The following is a 21,900-nucleotide window of genomic DNA, read 5'->3' on the forward strand; positions in this document are numbered from 1 at the left end:
GATACTTCTGTTCTATTCGTCCCGGTAATAAGTCATGTTGGTGTGACAATACTGGGACTCCGACAGTGAGTCAGCTAAATTGAATTCAGCCATCATTCATTTCATCGTTCATCATTTAGAAGAGCTATTAGTTCTGAGTCAAATTCCTTCTGCCACACAGGGAATTTGGCAGCTAGCAGCTTTGTCTAGTTAGTAATGCATCTATAGTTGTAGCCTTTTGAAGACCTGACTTCTGTATAGGATGGAGATGTGTTCTACTGACCTCTGACCTCTGACCTCTAAGATATATGTGGCAGAGTGGAAAAAGATAGAAAGATTTCTCTCAAACGTGTAGTGACGTAGAGAAAGAAAGTAACAGAAAATGGAAATAACCCAACTCAGCCCAAACAAGCATATTGAAAAGTGGAGTGGAGAATACATGATTACACAGCAGGTCTCCTCCTATTACCACATTGTTAAACTCGAGTAGCCAGCACTGTGCTGAAGAGATTATGTCCTTGTAACAGCTCAGGATGAACACAGATTAGTGTGGTGGGATAGAGCGCCATCTAGCTGTGGATTGTGGGAACGTGTTTGAAGATGTGTCACTCAGGATCTATAACTCACAACTGCAGCATTCAATCTGCAAACATGAAATAATGATGGTAAGTGTTTGCATCCTTCACTGAAGTAAAGGTAACAATGCAACAGCAGGGACACTTGTACCGATGTGTTATCACCAAAATGTTCTCAAACATAAATTGTCTGTACCTGAATTCTAAGGGAAACATATTTTCTTTAATGTAGTGAAGAAAATCAGTGCAGTGAATATTTCAGATCATTTTTTATTTAAATGTAATACATGTTTCTGAAGTAAGTGTCTGTAGAAAAATATCCCCTTATCTAAAATGAAATATGAAGAGAAAATCCTTGAAAAATGTTGATATCTATCTCATGTACATGTCTCCATCTTACTTTATTTATTTGACAGCTATAGTTTCTTTCAACATTTAAAATGACACACGGGGTCAGCGTCTGAAAAAAACTAATCCTGCTCTTGTGAAGTAATTTGATTGTGGAAGTGAAAACAAATGTGCCAATGTAGGAATACTTCACCCTGTGTCCATGCAAATCAACGTAAAAGCTTAACTGCTGCAACCTTTCCTTTTTTTCTTTCTTTATTTGTTGCAAGACACAAATGCTCATGGACGGAAAACATTTGAGAGATGGTAGACCTTTGGTTGAGATCTTTCTGAGGATGCGTAACTTTATAATGCAGAAGTTTGGGCCAAATCTCAACCAACTACAAAAAATGCTGCTTATCAGTGCTAATAATCTAATCATTTATACAATGAACAGTGTACTTTGTCATCATGAGTATGACTACTTTTGTTACTTTAAGTATATTTTGCAAATACTTGTGTACTTTTGCTGTACTCTTACTATTCAGTTACAGGCTATTTTTACAGTGTGATATTGCCTTTGATTCCAACAGTTGATTCCAACAGTTTGCATCACGCATAATGAGATTCAGTGTGTGTGTGTGTGTGTGTGTCTGCAGGTTGCCTGAATGTGTCAGAGTTGCACATCTCTAACACTGAGGACATCTTGGCTCGATGTGATCGTTTCCTTCCTTTTTAAATCCCTCACCGGCTCGTGTCAACTCACGTCCCGCACTCGTGACCGCCTCGGTGAATACGGTCGATTAAAAACATTAATTACACAAAGAAGCATAAACGCCATTTTTGTTGTATTTCCCCATGATCTCTGCAAGCAACCCCCCCCCCCACCCCCAATCAAAACAAATCGGCCACGCGTGCTTTTTCCCGCAGCAATGACGTCACGTGGGCCCTCCCCCTTCTCTCTCTCTCTCTCTCTCTCTCTCCCGCAAGTAAACAGAAACCCGTGAAGAAAACGCTCGTGTCAGTCGCCATCGTGCGGGGCAGATCCGCTGCGGGAGCTGGAAGCGTTGCGTTGACTTCACGTTTCCCGTGTTGTTGTGGTGCTTTTCGCTCTTTTCCCCCTTCTCATCCAACTCGTGAGGTCCGGGACCAGCTGACTGGAGCTGGAGCGATGAAGGGAGAGGCGGAAGTGAAGTCACTTGACAGACCGTCCATGTTATTATTGTTATTTTGGTAGCCCTGTGATGAGACGGGCTGGGGTGCCGTTGCTCTCCGAGACAACGACCGTTAACGCCACCGCAGGCCGCCCCGGACCGACGCCACCCGCACCCTCTCCGCCGCCTCGCTGACCCGGGAGACAGGAGCCTCGCTGACGGCTGCGGGGTGAGGGAGGTGGAGGGTGTGAGGACCACGGCTCCACGGCTCCGACACACACACACTGCGAGCGACCGAAAATAAAACGGCGACAAAAACAATAACGGCTCGGCTGGTGTGTGCGGGCTGTAGCACGGACGTTCCGCCGCCGCCACCGCAGACATGAACGGTATCACCAAGGGCCGGTTCGAGGTATGACACAGGGAGTGGACCACCAGTGGTTCAACTGTTTGTTTCATAGTGTGTGTGTCTGTGTGTGTGTGTGTGTGTGTGTGTGGTCCGCTGCTTCTAATTCTACATGCAGCCTGGAGAACCGAGGCGTGCTGTCGGTCAAGGGTAATCCGAAATCCTGCTGTCGTCCTGCCGCAACAGTAGCCAGACGTGCAGCGGCGACACGGAGCCCGGGACTGCGGGGGGACAGAGCGGGGCTGTGGCCGAGGGCTTGTCAATACATCAGGGGCCGACACTTGGCTGGAACAGTCGCCTGAGGTGACAGGCTTCCAGGAGGAGGGAGGGTGTGTGTGTGTGTGTGTGTGTGTGGGGGGGGGGTGCTGCGGATGGGTGGACGGACGGATGGATGGATGGAGAGTGTGTGTTGTAAATACAAGCAGTGTAGCAGCATTTAATTAGTCACCACTCGGGCTTGGCAGGTAACACTGCAATGAAAACAAACTGTGACACTTCCTGTGATAACCTGTGAATGACAGCTGCCACAGGAGGTTTGCATGGATCTCTGAGAGTCACTGACACACACACACACAGACACACAGACTTGCTGTGTTCAACAATCAGAATAGTCATACACTGCATGCTGCTACACTGAAGGCTATAAATGATCAGGCTTCCTCCCACAACCTTTCATTAATGCCTCGATATGGTGGTAAACGCTCTCTTGGTAAACGCATGTCAGAGCTCAATTTCACGGTAAAGAAAATACTTGACTTCAACTGCATTCAAAATGTCACTTGCATTTAGATGTTGCAGCAAAAATGAACACGTAAAGCAGGATTGATCCCTGTCCGCAGTTGAATTTCCGGATGTTTTTACTGTTTGCTGAGTTTGCAGCATTTTGCAGTGTAGCTTCATATACTGTTGTAAAGTAAAAAATAGTTATATTTGGAGAAAAGACCCCAACGGGGCCCCAAGATGTTAGGGACACACACCCAGGTCTGATCAGCCTGGGGGCCCTGCCTTAGCGGGTGAGGCCTATAAAGAGGGTGTCTTGTGATTAATCTGCCCAAACACCCGCTGACACGAAGGTACACAACTGATGACTGGTCCCTGACATCAGTGGGTCTGTGATTTGCAACTTATCACCAAGTTAATGCAGAAGACCTTCAAACAAACAAGGGATATTCCCCATCTTGCCCCATGTTCTAAAAATATAAGATGATCACCTGTTTTATATAGAGCTTTAGTCTTCAAAGTAGCAGGTAACAACAGCTATACAATAAAGTAAATGTATAGTGGAGTGGAAAAGTGCAACATTTGCAACAGTAGGATTGTCCAACAAAAGTAGAAATACCTTTAAAACTGTACATTGGTGCCTCGTTTGAGTGAATGTACTTAGTCGTCTTCAACCCCTTGCTCAACCGCATAGTTCTGCAGATCATTTTAGAGTACAGCTTAGCTTGATTGATGTGTAATATAATAATTACCACTGTGGAAAATTTGCTTTGTCAATGTTTTTTCTCGCAGTCGTGCACAAGCCTTGAATCAACTCCCATCCAACAAGTTGTGTGTCTCCCATGGGCATTGTTTATCTCTAGTAACATTCAGGCATTGTCGACATTCTTCTTGACTTGATGGTACTTGACTTTCTCCATCAGGCGCTCAGCTGCCTAGGCTTGAACATGCGTGTCTAAGTGAGTGAGAACACAGGGCGGTAGTGGTGTGTTGCCATATCGGTGGATTTCTCAACAGAGCTGTAAGCTTCTTAGATGGAAACCAGCGTTCGGTGGCAAACAAGCTGGTGTGTAACTGGGAGAGAATGAAAAGTAAGGGGGTAACAGACTAGGACGTCGGAGCGTTGTCTAATATTCTAACACCTGAGATGATGCTTTTTAATGAACACCTTGCGCGAGCCCCTTGTAGTTGCAGGCCCATAATTTACCCCGCTATACAACCTAGATCTAATTTCGTCATTATTGCTTTATCGTGGCAAAGAGTCTGTAGACCAGAGCCCTGCAAGTTAAAAAACAAGATTTCCACCCAGCCTGTTGTGCACTGTCTAGGAAGAGGAGTCTGACTGCAGAGAGGAACTCCCTGCTTGGGAATGCTGCTCTGCTAGCACGGGGACCGACGGCACCAGCATGCTGAGGTGATAATTGTTAATGAAGCATGCATACCAGAGACGGCTTTGACCCTCGCTGTCATGATGCCATAGCTACAGCTGAGATCACACAGCAAATACCACGTTCATACCATCGCATCTGGCAACGTCTTTCATGGAGTTAGGGTTACACAACACAAAGAGAGAGGCTGTGCGCTAACTTCTATTTTTTGATCAACATTTTGTTCTTCTTTCCACTGACGCACAAATTGAATATATTCAATTGTTTGTCAGCAGATATTAAATCTATGATAAGAGCTGCAATGATTAGTTGATTAGTTGCTGGGTAAACAAAAATTTAATTAGCAGCTATTTTGATGATCGATTCATTGCCCAAAGTCAAATTTGCTGAAAAATTCCAACTAGATTGAGATTCCTGCTTCTTTAAAGTCTGAGATAGCTGCTTTTTGTATCTTATTCTTTATCAAGCTCAATATCCTTGGTTGAACAAAAAGGGTCATTTGAGGACATCCCTTTGTCCTCAGGAAGTCGGCTGGGGCTTTTGTTTTTTCATTTTATGACCAAATCAGTAACCAAGAAACTAAACAATAATGAATATAATCCTCAGTTTCAACCTTTAAAGATATTAAGACAGAGATTGATGACAAATATTTGGTTTTTTTTCTTCATAAATGACTTTAATGATCATTCCTTTAACTGACACATGAATTAAATGTTTTAGCAGTAATCTCAAATGTCGGGATCTTTCAGTGTCTATAGCTAAGCACTGACATTTGTGGTTCAGTTTGCAGGTTTAAGCCACATCAGTTTCCTTTGTTCATAATCTTACATAAAACCCAGAGGTTTAATCATAGCCTGTCGAGATCATCTGTAACCAGGTGTCTGTCGAGGGAGAGGTCAAAGATCAGTGATGTGTTACAGAGGTGGTTTGGAATTAAATCTAAATTTAGTCTTAAATCCTAAAGCACCTCTGGCTTTAGAGAGACACTGAGTCAACATACTGTAGGCCCTGTCTGTTGACAGTTCTCCTGACATCATGTACTCACAGCATTGTATCATTTCAGTCGATTTGATTCCCATTTACTAGGTTGAAGCTAGATATATGTAATACTGAGTCAAACAAAAAAAATGATAGTGGTAACTTTATTTGTATTGAAGCTTTGATACGCTAAAGTGCTTTACGTTGGAAACATAAACAATTAGAACAAATTGTTAGAAATGAACGTTTTGAAAAAGATGGTCGGCTGAAAGCTTCTGGTAAATGTATGGTTTAAGGTCTCTTTTAAATCCGTCCACAGAGGTGGCCTGTTTACATGAACAGGGCTTTCCACTGTTTTGGTGCATTATTAATAAAAGCTTTTTTTGTGGAGTGCTCTGGGCACAAAGACCAGCTCAGAGTCAGAGGATCTCCGCACCTTTGGTGGCTGATAGCATAGTGAAAAGTCAGAGATGCATGACGGTGCTACGCCATTAAAAGCCTCGTAGGTAATTATTAATTAATACTTTTCTCAGGTGGAAGAAGACTGTCTGGGTCATCCGACTAACATGGTGTTGAAAGTGAATAGTAAATGGTCTGTATTTATATAGCGGTTTGCCAGTCTTGACCACTCAAAGCACTTTATAGTACAGTTTTTTGCCATTCACCCATGACATTCATACAGTGCATCTATGGGCAGCACTTTTTTCTATGACAAATGACAGGGGCAATTCAGGGTTCAGTATCTTGCCCAAGGACACTTTGGCATGCAGAATGGGGAATACTGGGATCGAATTGCTGACCTTCTGGCTAGAGGACGACCACTCTACCCCCTCAGCCACAGTCGCCCAAGGCTTAAATCTGATTCTGAAATGAAACTTAGGGCGGTGTCTTAATCCTGGCACAAAGTGACCCTGGGTGTGAAGCTATATCGTTTTAAATAGAAAATACACTTGCGCCAATCTGAGTGCTTGTGTGTGTTGGTGTTAAATGAAGCATGGTCAGGTAAATTATTACCTTGAGGAAGTGGAAAACTACTGTTCTTTTGACCAACAAAAACTTGGTCTGAAGTGAGTGTACAGGCTTTCACTGTTATTTTAAGGATGCATTAACGGTAATATGACGCATTGATAGCATTAAGTTGTAACACTGCTTGTTACATATACAGATGGTAGAGCCACTCGACTTTGAATTTGGGATTTGGTCCCTCACCCTGATTTATGATGGAGGCCCATGGAGTGTCTGGGTTGGTTGGCTCGGTATATATGTACAGTGTGGTATCATCTGCGTAGAAGGTGACCCTCACAGCTTTGTTAGGCAAAAGGTCACATTTAGCAGACACATGATCCCAGAGACTAGCATACAATTCTCCTCCAGTAATGTAAGTTTGAAACCAGATCAAAACACCTTCAGTGAGACCGACCCAGTTGTCAAGGCAGCGAATTAAAATGTTGTGATCAATGGTGTCAAATGCTGCACTGAAATCTCAAAGAACAAAGATGTTTCTATTCTTTGATCGGATCTAAAACTTGATTAGTATTTCCCAAGGATACTGTTTTCATTGAAGAAGATATTGAGTTGATTTAAAAAAAAACTTTTTGCCTCTAGTGTTATCTAAATTAGATTTTTTTAAAGTAAAGGTTTCACTGCAACAGCCATAAATACAGTGGGAAATATACTGTTTCCAGGATATCTTGAGAATGGAAGGAGCTTGGGTTAGGCTTTGTTCAAAACATCTCAATTTCTGGTGGATGTTTTGGGGTGTATCACAGGAGTTATTTGCTGTATTAGCATTGACGCCCTTGCATAGTTGACTGTCTTTAAAAAAAAGCTCGCAAATTCTTCACATTTAAAAGCAGATGCCTTAGTGAGTGTGTTGAAGGACGATTGGATTTAGAAGTTTATCAATGGTGAAGAAAACCCTCGAGTGTCCATTTTCCTCTCTAATGATGAAAAGGGTGCTGGTGATAAAGGCATTAGTATTGAACTTTTGTTGAGCCTTTTATTAAGCTTTCCATGTTGGGAGTTGGCCCCAAAGCTAATGGGTAGATTGTGATATTCTGTTATTCAATAGTACAGGGTCATATGAGGGCCGGTGATGTTCAAGGTTTTGTCTATAACCTGGAGCTATTATTGGATATGGTTAATCGATAGGTTCAGAACTGTGTTTCAGACCACGCTGTCTGCTAAACATAGATGTTAAAATCCAAACCAGTTGGGCTAATCTTTGTTTGGGCCTTGACTGGATCAACTCCTTTATCTTCACGACCTCACTTCCTATCCTTTAGTCCTCTCCTTCTCACCTTTCTCCCCGCTCACCCCTCTCCTTTCACTCTCTGGTTTTATTAGTGACTTCTGCACACATTTTTCCACTAGTCCTTTTTGTTTTCCTCTTCCCTCTGTCTCTATACTTCCCTTCGCTTCGCCACTTCCTCCCTCTTTCCCCCATCTTCCCTTATTGCTTTCTCTTTCGAGGAGCTTGCATCTGTCGCAGAGCTAGCTGGAGCCGAGGCGTTCCCCCAGAATCAACCTTTTCTCCCCACTGTGCCTTTCCCCACTTTTGTGTTCTCCACATTTCACTGTTCGTGTTTGCGTTTGAAACAGCGGGGAGTCCCCCTCATTAGAAGGAAGCTTCGGAGTCTTTGAGGAAACAAGGGTATCACTGGCAGGATGCGTGTCTGCAGAGGCACAGCAAATGTGGGTGTTTGCCGTGATTTAAATTCATGTGCTGAATACGGCCCACCTGATCGAGAATGTTCTGCCTCTGTTCTTCACATAAACAGGTCTGACTTGAATCACCTGCAAGTGTGTGTGTGTGTGTGTGTGTGTGTGTGTGTGTGTGTGTGTGTGTGTGTGTGTGTGTGTGTGTGTGTGTGTGTGTGTGTGTGTGTGTGTGTGTGTGTGTGTGTGTTTGTGTGTGTGTGTTTGTGTGTGTGTATGTGTGTACCATTCAGCAGATGGCCAGACATCCAGTGAGTAGACTAATTGAGATAAGCATGCCAACAAGCTGACCAGGCTAACAGAATTATAAGCTTGTAAGGAGGGGACGTGGAAATCCAAATGTAGCTCTGGCTTGTTTATTAGTGTAACTTGAGGAAGTAATAGCTTGTTTCTCATCAATAAATGTAAATATAATTCAATAACCTATTTTTATGAAAAAAAAAAACATTGAGTTGGAGATATAAAACAAAATTATTCCAGACAGTGGTTTGTGGTATGTAGTCCTTTGTGGTGGATTTGCTGAAGATGACAATGATGCTCTTAAATTACTGTTTTGATCTGTGTTGCTATTGTAACAGCTTCTGTCTCATTGCTCTTGACCACCTCACACACACACAACACATCACTCAAATGTCATTGTTTATCTTGTGTCTCGGCAGGTGTTCTCAAACAGCGACGAAGCCCCCATTAACAAGAAGCTCCCTAAAGAGCTTCTTCTTAGGTAAGATTAATAATATGGAATCTCCCCCATCCACACACACACATGCACACACACAAAAATACAACACAACATACCCTGGGACAAAGGTCAGGGTTACTCATTAGCTGAAGCAGCCTCGAACACTGTGTAGGTGTGTGTGTGTATGTCTGTACTGCCACTAGTTGTGTGTGTTATATGATGCACATTGGTCACAAGTCTGAAATGAGGTTGTGTTATCTGTGTGACCTACAGAACAATATAGGCAGCAGCTGAGCATAAATCTGACATCACACATGCACTCACCCATGTTCATCATCCACACTGATCTATATGTGGGTGATAGTGTGCGTGTGGTTGTGCGTGGAACTCTGCTGGCCCTATGTAAACTGTATATCTGTGTATGTGTGCTATAAATAGCTTGTCTTAGCTGGTGGGGATTTCCGCAGTGCTGTGCTCTTCTGCTGCTCCAGCTGTGTCTCCACGGAGACTACCAGTACACCCACTACCACCAGCGTACTTTCACTGGTGCGCAGATAAAAAACATGCTCTCACATGCACTTGCTCGCGATAGCACATGACCTAATGTCACATGTGTCATGTTGAGAGACTTATCACAACATCAGCTGTGAGGAAGCCTCACGGTGATTGAAGTAAATCTTGTTTATGAACCAAAGTGGGTTGCTTCTGATATAATTTTGTTCTGCCCTGTCAGCATGGTAAACACAGTGATGTTGTTTTGTCTCAGTAGCATTTATAAAAATCAAATGTATGTCTGTGTGTAGGCCTTTGAATGCAATACATCAAGGGTATTACATCCTGAACTCTTAATTTACACCACTTTGAATACGCATGTAAATTAGCCCAAGACAAAATATTCAAATTGCATGTTTGATTTGACCAACAGTCCAAAGATATTGAAATACATGAAATACAAGAAAAGCATTTAATTATAATGGAACCAATTACTAATTCACCATTCAAAAAAATTGTGTAACCCCTGGAATAGATAACCCCTGTGGTATGTGTTGCCACAGGATTACTAACTAATTAATCAGTTAATTTGATTAATTTGACTTCTCATTAACGTCACTGTTTGCTTAATGTATCGCTGTGAGCGACCCTGAGTATCTGACTTGTTTCTGCGCCTGCCAGTCGGTCGGTGCATTGTAAACAGCTGTTATCTAGGCCAGCGCAGCACGTATATAAACTGTTAAAATCGTGACGTGATATTGAAGAACCTTGTCTGACAGATGAGCCCCGGAGAGAGAGAATTCAGAGTGGTTCAGGGTCCTCTTACCTAGAAGCACTGACTCAGCACCCTCACCACCAGCCAAATTCATGTCTGACTGGAGTTACCATAGCAACCAGTCCCAGACTCACAGCCAAGGCTTGACTCTCTCTTATCTAGCCATGCTTGAAGGACCAGGTGTACATTTTGTCAACAAATGGGACTATGCTCCATTAAAATCCTGTTATGTACCATGTCAGTAAAAAAAGGGGCCGGGTTTGATAGAGCAATCAAAGGCTAATAACTTGTTCTCTGTTCTGTCTGAGTTCAGAGGCAGCATTACAGCTCCCTTGCGTGTAGTGAGGGGAAAAACATGCAGTACTTATGATGTTGATGTTGAGTTTTGCTCTATCATATCATCTCCTCTGTTCTTTCAGTTCACTTTTTTCCTCATTCTTATGCAAAACTCAAGGGCAGTGTTTGTGTTTACATGGACAGCAATATTCAGGCTATTGACCCTATTCTGCATTATAAATTATTTAGATTGTGATGTTTACATGAGTTGCTATAAACTAATTCATTCACAGATTCCATATTCATATTCATAATGTCGATGTCACAAAATGCTCTGAAAACTCCAATAGGACGTTATAATGCAATTAAGACGTACACATGACTACCATGTGCGACTCAGGTCAGAATACTCCACTTGTCTTAAATTCAATTATTGCTCATTCCGAGTCTGACCTTATTCAGGTTCAGGTATTCAGAAAATGCTGTAAAAGTCAGAGCTAATGTCAACTGTTGTAATTCTATTAAGTACAAATGTCAATCACTGTCACACGACTCAAAGCAGGAATCACCAAATCAGATCGATCGATTGCTTTCCTGTGAGCTCGATCAACAGAATTCCTCTCTGATTGGTAAGGAAGCCTCTCTCAGTCAAACTGTGTTTGATTAAAACAGACAGTGGATCAATGGGCAGCGTCATAGCCATTAACCAGTTATTAGAACGTAGATTGATGAGCGCCCGCCTGATTGGTCGACTTCTCTGGTGGCCTGCAGTAACTTCAAGAACTGTGTGTGTGTGTGTGTGTGTGTGTGTGTGTGTGTGTGTGTGTGTGTGTCCTTGTCGATTGTGTGCATGTGCTCCCTGACACAAGACTCCGGTATAGATTGGAGAGGCATGTCCCAACATGCCCCGGCCAAACACACATCAAAACACACAGCCTTTGTCTGCATCTATATGAAGGAAACAATGGGCAGCTCCTGTTTCCGAGGGTTAAAAGGACATTCAGACCCCAGCTGCACTCAAAGCTTTGGCACCATTACAATTCTCTGAATACCTCAACCTCTGTATAGATGCGCCCCCCTTAAGGCACGTCTCTGAGCAGTAACACACCATGTAACCACTGGTTTCATATGTGCGGGCTCCAGTACATGTATATATGTTTATCTATCTGTCCCAGGCTGTCTGTGGCCTTGCTTGTCTGAGTTCCAGAGATTACTCATTGGCAGATTAATGGATTGAGCTGACCCAGTAGCCTGCTGCATGCGGCCCTTTGTGGACGGCCCACAGCTCAAACACTGCGTGTCTGTGGGGCTCTCCTGCCGTCAAACACAGGGGATTGTTCTGCTTTTCACAGACTTAAACATATACTCACTAACACCACAGGGAAAATATTCAAAATAAAGTTTGACTAGAACTCTTTATCTGACAACCATCAGTGATCTGAAACAAACTCATCTGGGTTTTTTTTGTCTCTTTCTAGAATATTCTCCTATTTAGATGTGGTAACGCTCTGTAGATGTGCCCAAGTATCAAAGGTAAGCACCTACACCTCCAAACACCCAGTGTGGACTAACACACAAACACACATGTATTTCTAAACTATAGTGTAGTTAGGTTGAAACAGATTTACTATTGTTGAATCCTCTAGAAAGGTCTATAATATAGTGCCATCTGCTGGTTATGTGTTCGTGGATCACTGCTGTGCCACAGTGCACTGCAGCTGAAAGCCATTTATGAATGAGCTATCTGTGAATAATACCAAGTGCTTGGCACGTGCACTGTGAATGCAGAGCTGTGGTGGCTGCTGCTCTCACAACTGCTCCAATTTATTTTATGCCTCAGTGACACAGCACATTTTCTGCGTGATGTTTTCGGGTAGTTTATTTCTTCTCTGCAGAGCGACGTGCAGCTGTTCTTCGTGTCTGCACTGTTATGATTGGACTGCGTTTATATTGCACTTTTCTTGTCCACTTACAGACTACAGGTCACATTCACACCTATGTATAGATAGAAGTCATTGATTTGAACACTGATGGCACAGGGGGCAATTTAGATTTCATTGTCTTGCTCAGGAGCTGGGGATCAAACTACCGACCATCTGATTAGTTGACGACCCACTCTTGATTAATTGAAATGAATTGATTCATGTTTTGACAGCGAGAAATCCCCATTACGTTTGCGAGAGACCAAGGCAATGTCTTCAGCAACTTTGTTTGTGTGATCAAAATTATTTTGATTCCACCATCTTCAGATAACAGTGATAAAAAACATAGATGCCACTCAGTAGAGCGAATACCTCCTTGAAGGCCCAACAGTTAATCAAGCTGCACCAAATTTCACAGACTCATAGATTTCAATCGATCCATCAAGATGAATTCTCTCTCATATTCTCTGGGAAACTTCAATGGTGAATAACGCCCTATCCTGCAATGTTAAAGAAAGTGAAAAAATCCTAAATCCGTCCCCTGATCCGGATCTGCACCCGCATCAATATTTTATGGGTTCTTCGCTGACTCATACCGCATCCTTCCACCAAGTTTCATTGAAATCCGTCAGTTGTTTTTGTGCAATCTTGCTTAAAAACAAACACTTCAACCAACAAAGAAACAGTCCAGAGTGAAAACATTTCTGTGTGGAGTCAACAAATCAGCACATCTGCACGTTTTAGAAGTTCTAGATGGAAGAAGTGTCATAATGGGGAAAAGTCTTCTGCTGCACTTCAAGAGAAACTGAAAAAATGTCCGCAGTGTACAAAAACCTACTCAGTGCTACACAATGGAAGTTCTGCCACACATTATGATAAGAGAGTCACCTTCCTCCCTCCCCTGTCTGACCCACTTGTCTGTCTCTGTCCACAACCTGTCTGTTACTCTCTCAGGCGTGGAATGTCCTGGCCCTCGATGGCAGCAACTGGCAGAAGATCGACTTGTTCAACTTCCAGACAGACATAGAGGTGAGGGGTGTGTTTTCATAAGAGAGGGAAAAAAAGAGAAATGGACAGTATTTGTGTGTGTGGGCTCGTAGATACTGTATGTGCTGCATGTGTGTGTGAGTGTTGAGTAGCATTATCCAGCCCAAGGCTTAGTGCTGGGTCAGTAGGCTTTGGTGCCCAATGTGACGTCACAGCTGATCCTCTGTCCTGTGGCCCAGACCGACTCATATTTCTCTCTCTCTCTCTATTTCTCTCTCTCTTTCTCTCTCCCTCCCTCCCTCCCTCCCTCTCTCTGTCCCTGCGTCTCTCAGGGGCGGGTGGTGGAGAACATTTCCAAGCGTTGTGGAGGCTTCCTGAGGCAGCTGAGCCTCAGGGGCTGTCTGAGCGTGGGAGATGCCTCCATGAAGTGAGAGTCTTGCGGTCTCTCCGACACATACTGACCACCAAGCCACAGTCTACTGCTGATTTGGCTTTTAATCAATGTCACTCCCTTGTTGTTTTGATTACTTGCTGTTTTCATCCCTGCGTGACTGTGTTTAAAGTTTAAGCCGCTTGTGCCCGCTCAGTCCAGTGGGACTGTGTGCTTGAAACTCTCTTTTTTTTATACCATTTAATCTCACTTTACTGTGTACACACACAAAGACATATACAAACAAAAACAAAAGAAGACCGGTTGTGATGTACTTTGGTTTTTACATAAAACCTCTTAATCTGTGACTTTACATGGCTTCACTTGAAGATTTCTATCACCTCTACAAGCAGCTCATTTAAGGAAATACAAGCTGTTCATTTAGAGGCTTATGTGTAACAGTGACATGAAAAAAATAAACATGCAGCAGTTGTACAGCCCCCCAAGGGCCTGTAGATGACTCTGTTAATTGGTTCCTGAGCAACACCCAGCATTAGACGTCTTACTTATGCAATGAAGCCAAATGAAGTAATTCCCCTTCTCCCTCGTCCCTGTTCGACTGTTTCCCAGGACGTTTGCTCAGAACTGCAGGAACATCGAAGTGTTGAACTTGAACGGCTGCACCAAGATCACCGACAGCACCTGCCTCAGCCTCAGCAAGTTTTGCTCCAAACTCAAACAACTAGATCTCACCTCCTGCGTGTCCATCAGCAACCACTCCCTCAAGGCTGTCAGGTAAAGTACCTGCACACTGACTAACTACAGTGAACCCTCACATAACCAAACCCCCATAAGCACTAACATGGAAACAGTTAACAGGTCCCCATAAAGCCCTCACCTGGTACCCCTGCCTCCCCCTTCACTGTATATTGTTATTTGTATTATTTGTGTGTTTTCTATGTACATATATGTGCTAAATAAATAAACCTAAACTCAAACCTAGTTCACACTATGCAGCTTTAAGCATGATTTTCCACCCGCTGACCAATTGTGGGACAGGGTAAACTGCTGCCTTTCAGAGTGGAAGATGGGTAATGGGGTATAAAGAGGCAGAGACTAGATATACTAGTCAGGAGTTTCTCCTTATGAGAGATTGTGTGGTGTGTGCTGTGGATTGCTGTGTAGTCATGCACACGCTCACTGTACAAATGTGCACTCTGTTCTGCGTTGAACTCTTCATTAAATAGAAACATATGCACTATGCTTGTCTGTACGTGCATTGTGAATGGCCTTGGTGTCTGTGTTCAGTGACGGCTGCAGAATGCTGGAGATGTTGAACCTGTCGTGGTGCGACCAGATCACACGTGACGGCATCGAAGCTCTCGCGAGAGGCTGCAACGGTTTACGAGTGCTGTTCCTCAGAGGCTGCACACAGGTACACTATTTCACACACACTCCACAGAGACACAGACACGTGTGCATGGCACAGCAAGAAATAAATATATATTTTTATTAAAGGGAGCCTGTTATGCCCTCTTTGTGGAATTTTACAAAGCATTTTAAATCTTTGCAGGGTTTTCCCATTTTTCAAAGTAAATGTTTTTACTTATGTTGGTGAATAAACACTTAATTTGTAGCTCTGTATGTAGCCTGAGTATCGACCATAATTACAGCTAATCATTTGTGCTTTATTTAAAGTTTCACAATAAAATACCAAAAATGTTAAAGAAAGTAGATACTTTTATCTGATTTATATTGTCTCATTCATTGAGATGCAGTTGGTGTTACCTGCTGCTGAGGACACCAAAGGTTACTGTAAACAACGTTCCTCAGATGTTTACATTCAGCTCATAAAATGATTCTTCTGAAGAAAGAATAAAAAGACATGGTAAAAACACAGAAAACTCTAAAACCTATAGATTCTCTTATTCAAATTAACCAAAACTGTTACATACAGTACACACTCCACAGTAGTTTCTCACTACTGATCATTCAGAGGACTCACTAAAGAGAAATGTGCCCTTTTCCCCACTTACACTTCCAAACATACTACATTTTCCATCCTGTGGTATTTGTTCTTTTTATGTTAGCATTTTCCTTTTCTGCTGACTCTGGTGGAGACAACACTTACTCCAGGTTGTTTTCTCCCCAAAGTCTAGTCTACTTTCCCTCCTGGAATAAAAATCACAGAAACCCCATGAATCATATTTGGGGGCTCATTAGTCATGCAAAAAGTCACTACTGGTTAATTAGCAAAACAGGGAATGGGGTGAAATTGTTTAAGGTGTAATTCAATCACGAGCCAATTAGTTGTAGCAGATACATCAACACATACAGTATATTATTGATCTGTGTCATGACAATATTCTGCATTTTATTTGAACGCAGCTGGATGATGGAGCATTGAAACACCTTCAGAAACACTGCCCAGAACTCACCACTATCAACATGCAGTCTTGCACAGTAAGAAGAACATTTGATTGTGTCACTGGGAGGAGGAGGGGGGGGGGACTGATAATAATGTATGGGGGGGGGGTTTCCTTGTGCCTCCTTTTTTTCTTAATTTGTTTTTTCGTGTTGTCCTCCGTTGCCTCCAGCAAATAACAGATGATGGCCTGGTCAGTCTGTGCCGGGGATGTCACAAGCTACAGATTCTCTGTGTGTCTGGCTGCAGTAACATCACGGACGCCTCCCTCACTGCTCTGGGACTCAACTGTTCCCAACTTAAGTATATACTTGAGCTTGCTTCAGTAGCCGCAGAATATTAATATTCTCAGGCTGTGTGACTGCTATCATTTGTAAAAAAAAAAAAAAGGACTAGAATCGCTGTTTACAAAAGTGCCACACAAACCATGTAAATTATGACCAGAAGGATCGACCCATGGACTGTATATAAAGATGGACGACACGTCTCCACTTCCTCCCGCTATCCAGATATGAAGCTAGAATATGCCGGATACAAAAGCTGCAATTTTGTGCATTTGGAGCCAGAGTCTGTACAGAAGCGATCAGGGGATGGAGCTGTGCTGGTGAGGTCTCCCTGATACAGGCACTGACCAATCAGGAGTCTGTCTCAGCTGCCAATCATGACGTTTCACCCTTTTCTTATAGCATCCAAAAACTTAAAAACAAACTAATCTGGAAACTCAGCTCTGGACCAAACACCAGTGTGATAAGAACTACTCTACCCAAAATGACAGAAAGCATCTTTGAGAACATTTTATTTATTGTGTACTTTTGAGTTTTTAGTCCATGTCCCATCCACTAACATGAAGGAGGTGGTGTTTACGACCTATACTGCAGCCAGCAACTAGGTGGCGATCAAGACGCATCAGCTTCTCTTTTGGGGAGAAGACATGTTGTCCATCTTTATGTGCAGTCTGTGGTCCTACCTTATTGACTGGCTGATAATATGTCATTGTTGTAAACATTGATACAAATACTCAAGTGAGGCACAGTCCTCTCAGTGTTTCCTCACAAGCCTTGAATGTGTGTTATTTTAGGATTCTTGAAGCTGCACGATGCTCCCATGTTACCGACGCTGGGTTCACGGTGCTGGCCAGGGTGAGTTTTGCAGTTTGCTCTCCTCTTCCTGCTTTCTTGTATGTGAACCTTTTGCCAGGTCACTTGTCCATTTCACCTCAATATCACAGCTGGATGAAATGTTTTTCCCACAAAACCCAAAACCGTCTGTTTATCTTCACAGAATTGTCACGAGCTTGAAAAAATGGACTTAGAAGAATGTATTTTGGTAAGCGAGCTTGTTGTTGCCTTATTTACCACCAACTTCATGCTTGTGGTATTTGTTTCTGTTGGATCTGGAAAGGTTTCTTGGCTTTTATCTGTTTGGGTAGCGATTAAATTGTATGAAGAAAGACAGATGTGATTGCATCCCTGCCAAGAGGGCGAGTGAGTCCAATGACTGACAGTTTTTAAGTTACTTAGAGATCTAGAGATCTTGAGATGGAGACAGAGAAGAAGTGACACAGGAGATAAACATTTTTTTATGGGATTCAGAACTAGACAATACACGCAACACATTCCTCCTAAGGCTGAGAACTGAGCCTCTTAGCTGCCTCTAGACACATGAGAACAGTGCTTTAACCAAGCTTGTTTTCCCATCAGGTGACAGATAACACCCTGGTTCAGCTGTCCATCCACTGCCCTCGTCTGCAAGCACTGGTAAACATTCACACCTTCAGCTCTGAGTTAGTGCCAGGCCCTGCCTCCTCCTGTCTGCATGCTTATGGAGCTTTAATCCATCTGTGTGTGTGTGTGTGTGTGTGTGTGTGTGTGTGTGTGTGTGTGTGTGTGTGTGTGTGTGCGCGTGCGTGCGTGCGTGTGCGCGTGCGTGCGTGTGTGCGTGCGTGCATCCCTGTGTGCTGTGCCCCGGACAGTCCCTCTCCCACTGCGAGCTGATCACAGATGATGGCATCAGAGCTCTGAGCAGCAGCACCTGTGGCCAAGAGCGCCTCACTGTGGTGGAGCTGGACAACTGCCCCCTCATCACGGACGTCACCCTGGAGCACCTGAAGAGCTGCCATCGTCTGGAGCGCATTGAGCTCTACGACTGTCAGCAAGTCACCAGGGCTGGCATCAAACGCATCCGGGTCAGTGGAAATAAAAAGGGTTTTCGGTCGTATAAAGTATGGATGATTTGATCAATGGATTTTTAAAATAGCTTCCTTTTTTAGTTATACTAAATATGTAATTTAGTTTATATGACTTTAAAGGCTATGGTTTGACATTGTGGGATATACACTAATTCATTTCTTGCTGGGATTTAGTTTAAAATATGAGTGCAACAGGCTCTTAAATGTAGGATTTTAGCCACATGCTGGTTAGTTCAGTTCAACATAAAGACTGAAAATGGATTAACAGTCAGTCTGAAGGAAACAACATGCACCTCTAAAGCTCACAAGTAAACACGGCACATTGATTTGAATCCACACAAGGCACAAAAAGGACAATTTGTGGCTTTGTGCACTATTTTGTTGGGACAGAAAAGGTCAAGGTCAAGAGACGACAGTGGTTGAAGCAGGAGCACAAACTGGGCAAAAACAGCCCTGTTTTTCTGAATTAACGAGATAATTTTCCTTTCAAAAAATCTGCTCTGTTTTTCTAAAATTAACCAGATAATTAAATCGTTAATTCCCGAAAAATCGAGCAGATCTTTTTTTCTCAAGTGAATACAATATGCTTCCGTAAAAGTTGCACACACTCCTGGATTCGCCCCCAGATCCGGATCTGCAGCAAAAGGTCATGGGTTCTTCCCTGATTTATACCACATCCTTCCACCAACTTCCTGCTAAATAGCAGACAAACCAACGCAGATGAAAACATAAATTCCTTGGCTGCAGTAAAAAATTGAACAATTTACCAGATCCTGAACATATGTGCATATTTAAGACTTTTCCTTTGTTTTTGGCCTCTTTATACTTTTTAATTAACACACTGCTTTTCCCACACAGGCCCATCTTCCAGAGATCAAGGTCCACGCCTACTTCGCTCCAGTGACACCCCCTCCCTCTGTACATGGAGGTGGCCAGCGTCTGTGCCGCTGCTGCATCATCCTCTGACAGTGGAGGGCCAGGGGGGGCCACCTCTGTCTACAGGTCCTGCTGCTCTGATATGGGCTGAAATAGGGTTTGGGGTTCGGTGGGGGAGAGACTGGGATAGGTGTAGGAGAGAGGAGGGGCTGGACCCACTCGCTGCTCCTGATCACTGATCAATATGTACACTGATCAGCGCTGATCCCCGATCAGTTGAACCCACCCCTCCTCTCTCCTCTTGCTCACCAATCAGCAGCAGCCCAAGGTTTTTTATGGTGAAAGGTGTCAGGGGAAGGATCATGGATGGATTGATGGAGTCTCTCTTTTTCTCTTTCTCTCTCTCTCTCTCTCTCTCTCTCTCTCTCTCTCTCTCTCTCTCTCTCTCTCTCGCTGTAAAGACAAAAACAGGCTCTTCACTCCATCCTGTTCCTCACCCCCCTGACTCCCCCGCCTGTGGACGTAGAGGACAGCCTCTGGGCAGCTGGAGATGGAGGGTCTGAACAGTGGAACTACAATACATCAAGTTCAAACTTTAAAAAAAAAAGAAGATCTAGTCATCTTGGAAAACCGTTCGCTCTCTGTGGAGTATCATCTCAACCAATCACATGACACCTCTATGTGACCATCCTGTGATTCATTCTGCTTTGACCAATTAACACGCAGCATGGAGGGAGAGGAGAGCTGGGATATAAGAAACGCAGATCGTCTGGATATAAACACTTTGGCACCAGCCAGCTCAGCTCTCTGGTGTGGAAGAGTTGGGACGTACAGATTTGGACATTTGACATATTTGTGCATCTGAAATTTGATTCTGTTTGTACAGAGAATGTTTTGCAATGGAAAAAAAAAACAATTACATTAATGGCAACTCACTCAAAATGGGGGTAGGCCAACAAAATATTGTTTAAATTTTTTTTTTTTTAGTGCTTATTGTAATTGTCTATGCCTGTCTATCCAGAGAGGGAGATATGTTCTTTTTGAAGTGGAAAAGAAGAAACTGGACCTATGATTCACACCCTCAGCGACTTGAAGCGTCATGTTGACTCTACTGGGATGAGTGGCCTCTCCTGTGCACTGCGTGGTTATGTTGGCTCGTAGGCCCTGATCCAATCCTGTCAGTAGCCCTGTGCACTAGCTCCTACTTTTAAGCATTTGTTTACGTCCTGGATTTAGGTTGGCATTAGAGACGAACCTGTTTACATCAGTAGGTCTCCAGTCTCCCTACTATTCAGAATAAGTTTAGTAAAACTGATACAGCTGCGGTGCATCCACGGTTTTTAAGTGGACTCCGACGCCCATTATTCAAATTTGTTGCTGTGTTTATTCAGACTTTAATCAGGACTTATATTGGTACAACTTTGCTTCAAAATGAAATGGAAAATCTGCTTTAAGTTGAGATGATAGATATTAGAGCGTAAACAAAGGCACCTCAACCTTATGACAATCACGTGAATTTACATATTTGAAAGTTAATTTAATGTAGTTTTGTGTAATTGGCATTTGACACTGGTCTGGTGATAATATCTATGTATTTAATTGAACAGCAACAAATTCCCACTCATCTACAAAGCATGTGTGACAGCAGGAGTATGGTGTGTTGTGACGGGAAAGCCCCAGAACCAACTGTTTATTTTACTATATACAGTCACTCCCTCGGAACAGCAGGATCTCAACATTATCTTGTTTTGCCACATGGAGTAACAACGTGTGCGGGGCATGAAACCACCCACAGCACGGAAAATTCAACAAAAACAGACCCAGCTGGAAACAAAAGAGACTGACGAGTGCTAAAGAGCTGGGGGAGATTGGCAGGACTATGGATTGGACTGAGACAAAGGAGAGCAGACAGACAGGTGGACATAGCTGGACATTTGCTGGCTGTGATACTAACGCCCTCTCTTTGACAGTTGTTTTAACAGTTTTATGTTTAAGAAAATAAAGAGGTAAATGGAAAAAAATAAAGAAATGAATTAATAAAAGTGACTAATAGTAAACGGGCTTTGTCTCTCCAGTGTGAAATGTTGTTTTCCAGTGAACTGCGGCAAACTGAGTGCAGGCTTTACAGCAGTTTCACCGCTAGATGTCACCAAAGAGCCGTGCGGGCGGCTGACACACCCACATTCACAGTGCGGGTTATTTGATTAATGACAGAGAACAGAAAAACACACAGGCGCGAACAATGGAAAAAATATGAATTAAAAATCGTCTGCCGCTTGAAGTGCCATCGTGCCTCCCTGTGCAGTTACCAAATTGATATTTTACATCAGGCATCGCTCTGGCTGTCTGTGCGGAGCCCGAAGACCCATCGGCCTGATCGGTGATCGGCTGCGTCCCCTGGTGAACCGCAGTCCCCGGCAGCGCGCACCGCTCACCGCCTTCTGCCCTCATTACTCCTGGATTAAGGAGAAACCAGTCACCGCAGGACTGGAGCTGCGTCCTTCTCGTAAAAGTTTGGTGCGAGTTTACCGCCGAAGGAGTCGACAGCTGCGGCTCGGCAGACTTTACCAGCCCGTGGTTATGGAATAAAGGGGCGGAGAGGAGCAGGGCGCCAGGCCTGTGGATATCTACCGTTAGCCGGCGGAGCTAGCTGATGAGACGCGGG

The 21,900-nt window shown here is 43.5% G+C and overlaps 1 protein-coding gene across 1 annotated transcript; it reads left to right on the plus strand.

Moving 5' to 3' along the window:
- The first annotated feature begins 1,872 nt into the window (after positions 1-1,872).
- On the plus strand, positions 1,873-21,296 carry fbxl2 (F-box and leucine-rich repeat protein 2). Its single transcript, XM_034599575.1, has 14 exons — positions 1,873-2,447; positions 8,905-8,966; positions 11,946-12,000; positions 13,344-13,418; positions 13,709-13,803; positions 14,377-14,541; positions 15,055-15,181; positions 16,135-16,209; positions 16,344-16,474; positions 17,250-17,310; positions 17,453-17,497; positions 17,872-17,928; positions 18,144-18,356; positions 19,218-21,296. The coding sequence occupies exons 1-14, from the start codon at positions 2,418-2,420 to the stop codon at positions 19,323-19,325; spliced, it is 1,299 nt and encodes a 432-aa protein (XP_034455466.1). The 5' UTR covers positions 1,873-2,417; the 3' UTR covers positions 19,326-21,296.
- The last annotated feature ends 604 nt before the right edge of the window (positions 21,297-21,900 follow it).

This window comes from Hippoglossus hippoglossus, chromosome 11, assembly GCF_009819705.1.
Source record: "Hippoglossus hippoglossus isolate fHipHip1 chromosome 11, fHipHip1.pri, whole genome shotgun sequence".
In the NCBI taxonomy this organism is placed as follows: Eukaryota; Metazoa; Chordata; class Actinopteri; order Pleuronectiformes; family Pleuronectidae; genus Hippoglossus; species Hippoglossus hippoglossus.

Bases quoted from the DNA above. Each gene is read 5' to 3' on its own strand.
- fbxl2 (XM_034599575.1), top strand. From the start codon at position 2,418: ATGAACGGTATCACCAAGGGCCGGTTCGAG. The intron at 14,542-15,054 runs GTAAAGTACCTG...GTCTGTGTTCAG, and splicing joins CACTCCCTCAAGGCTGTCAG to TGACGGCTGCAGAATGCTGG. The intron at 16,475-17,249 runs GTATATACTTGA...GTGTTATTTTAG, and splicing joins CTCAACTGTTCCCAACTTAA to GATTCTTGAAGCTGCACGAT.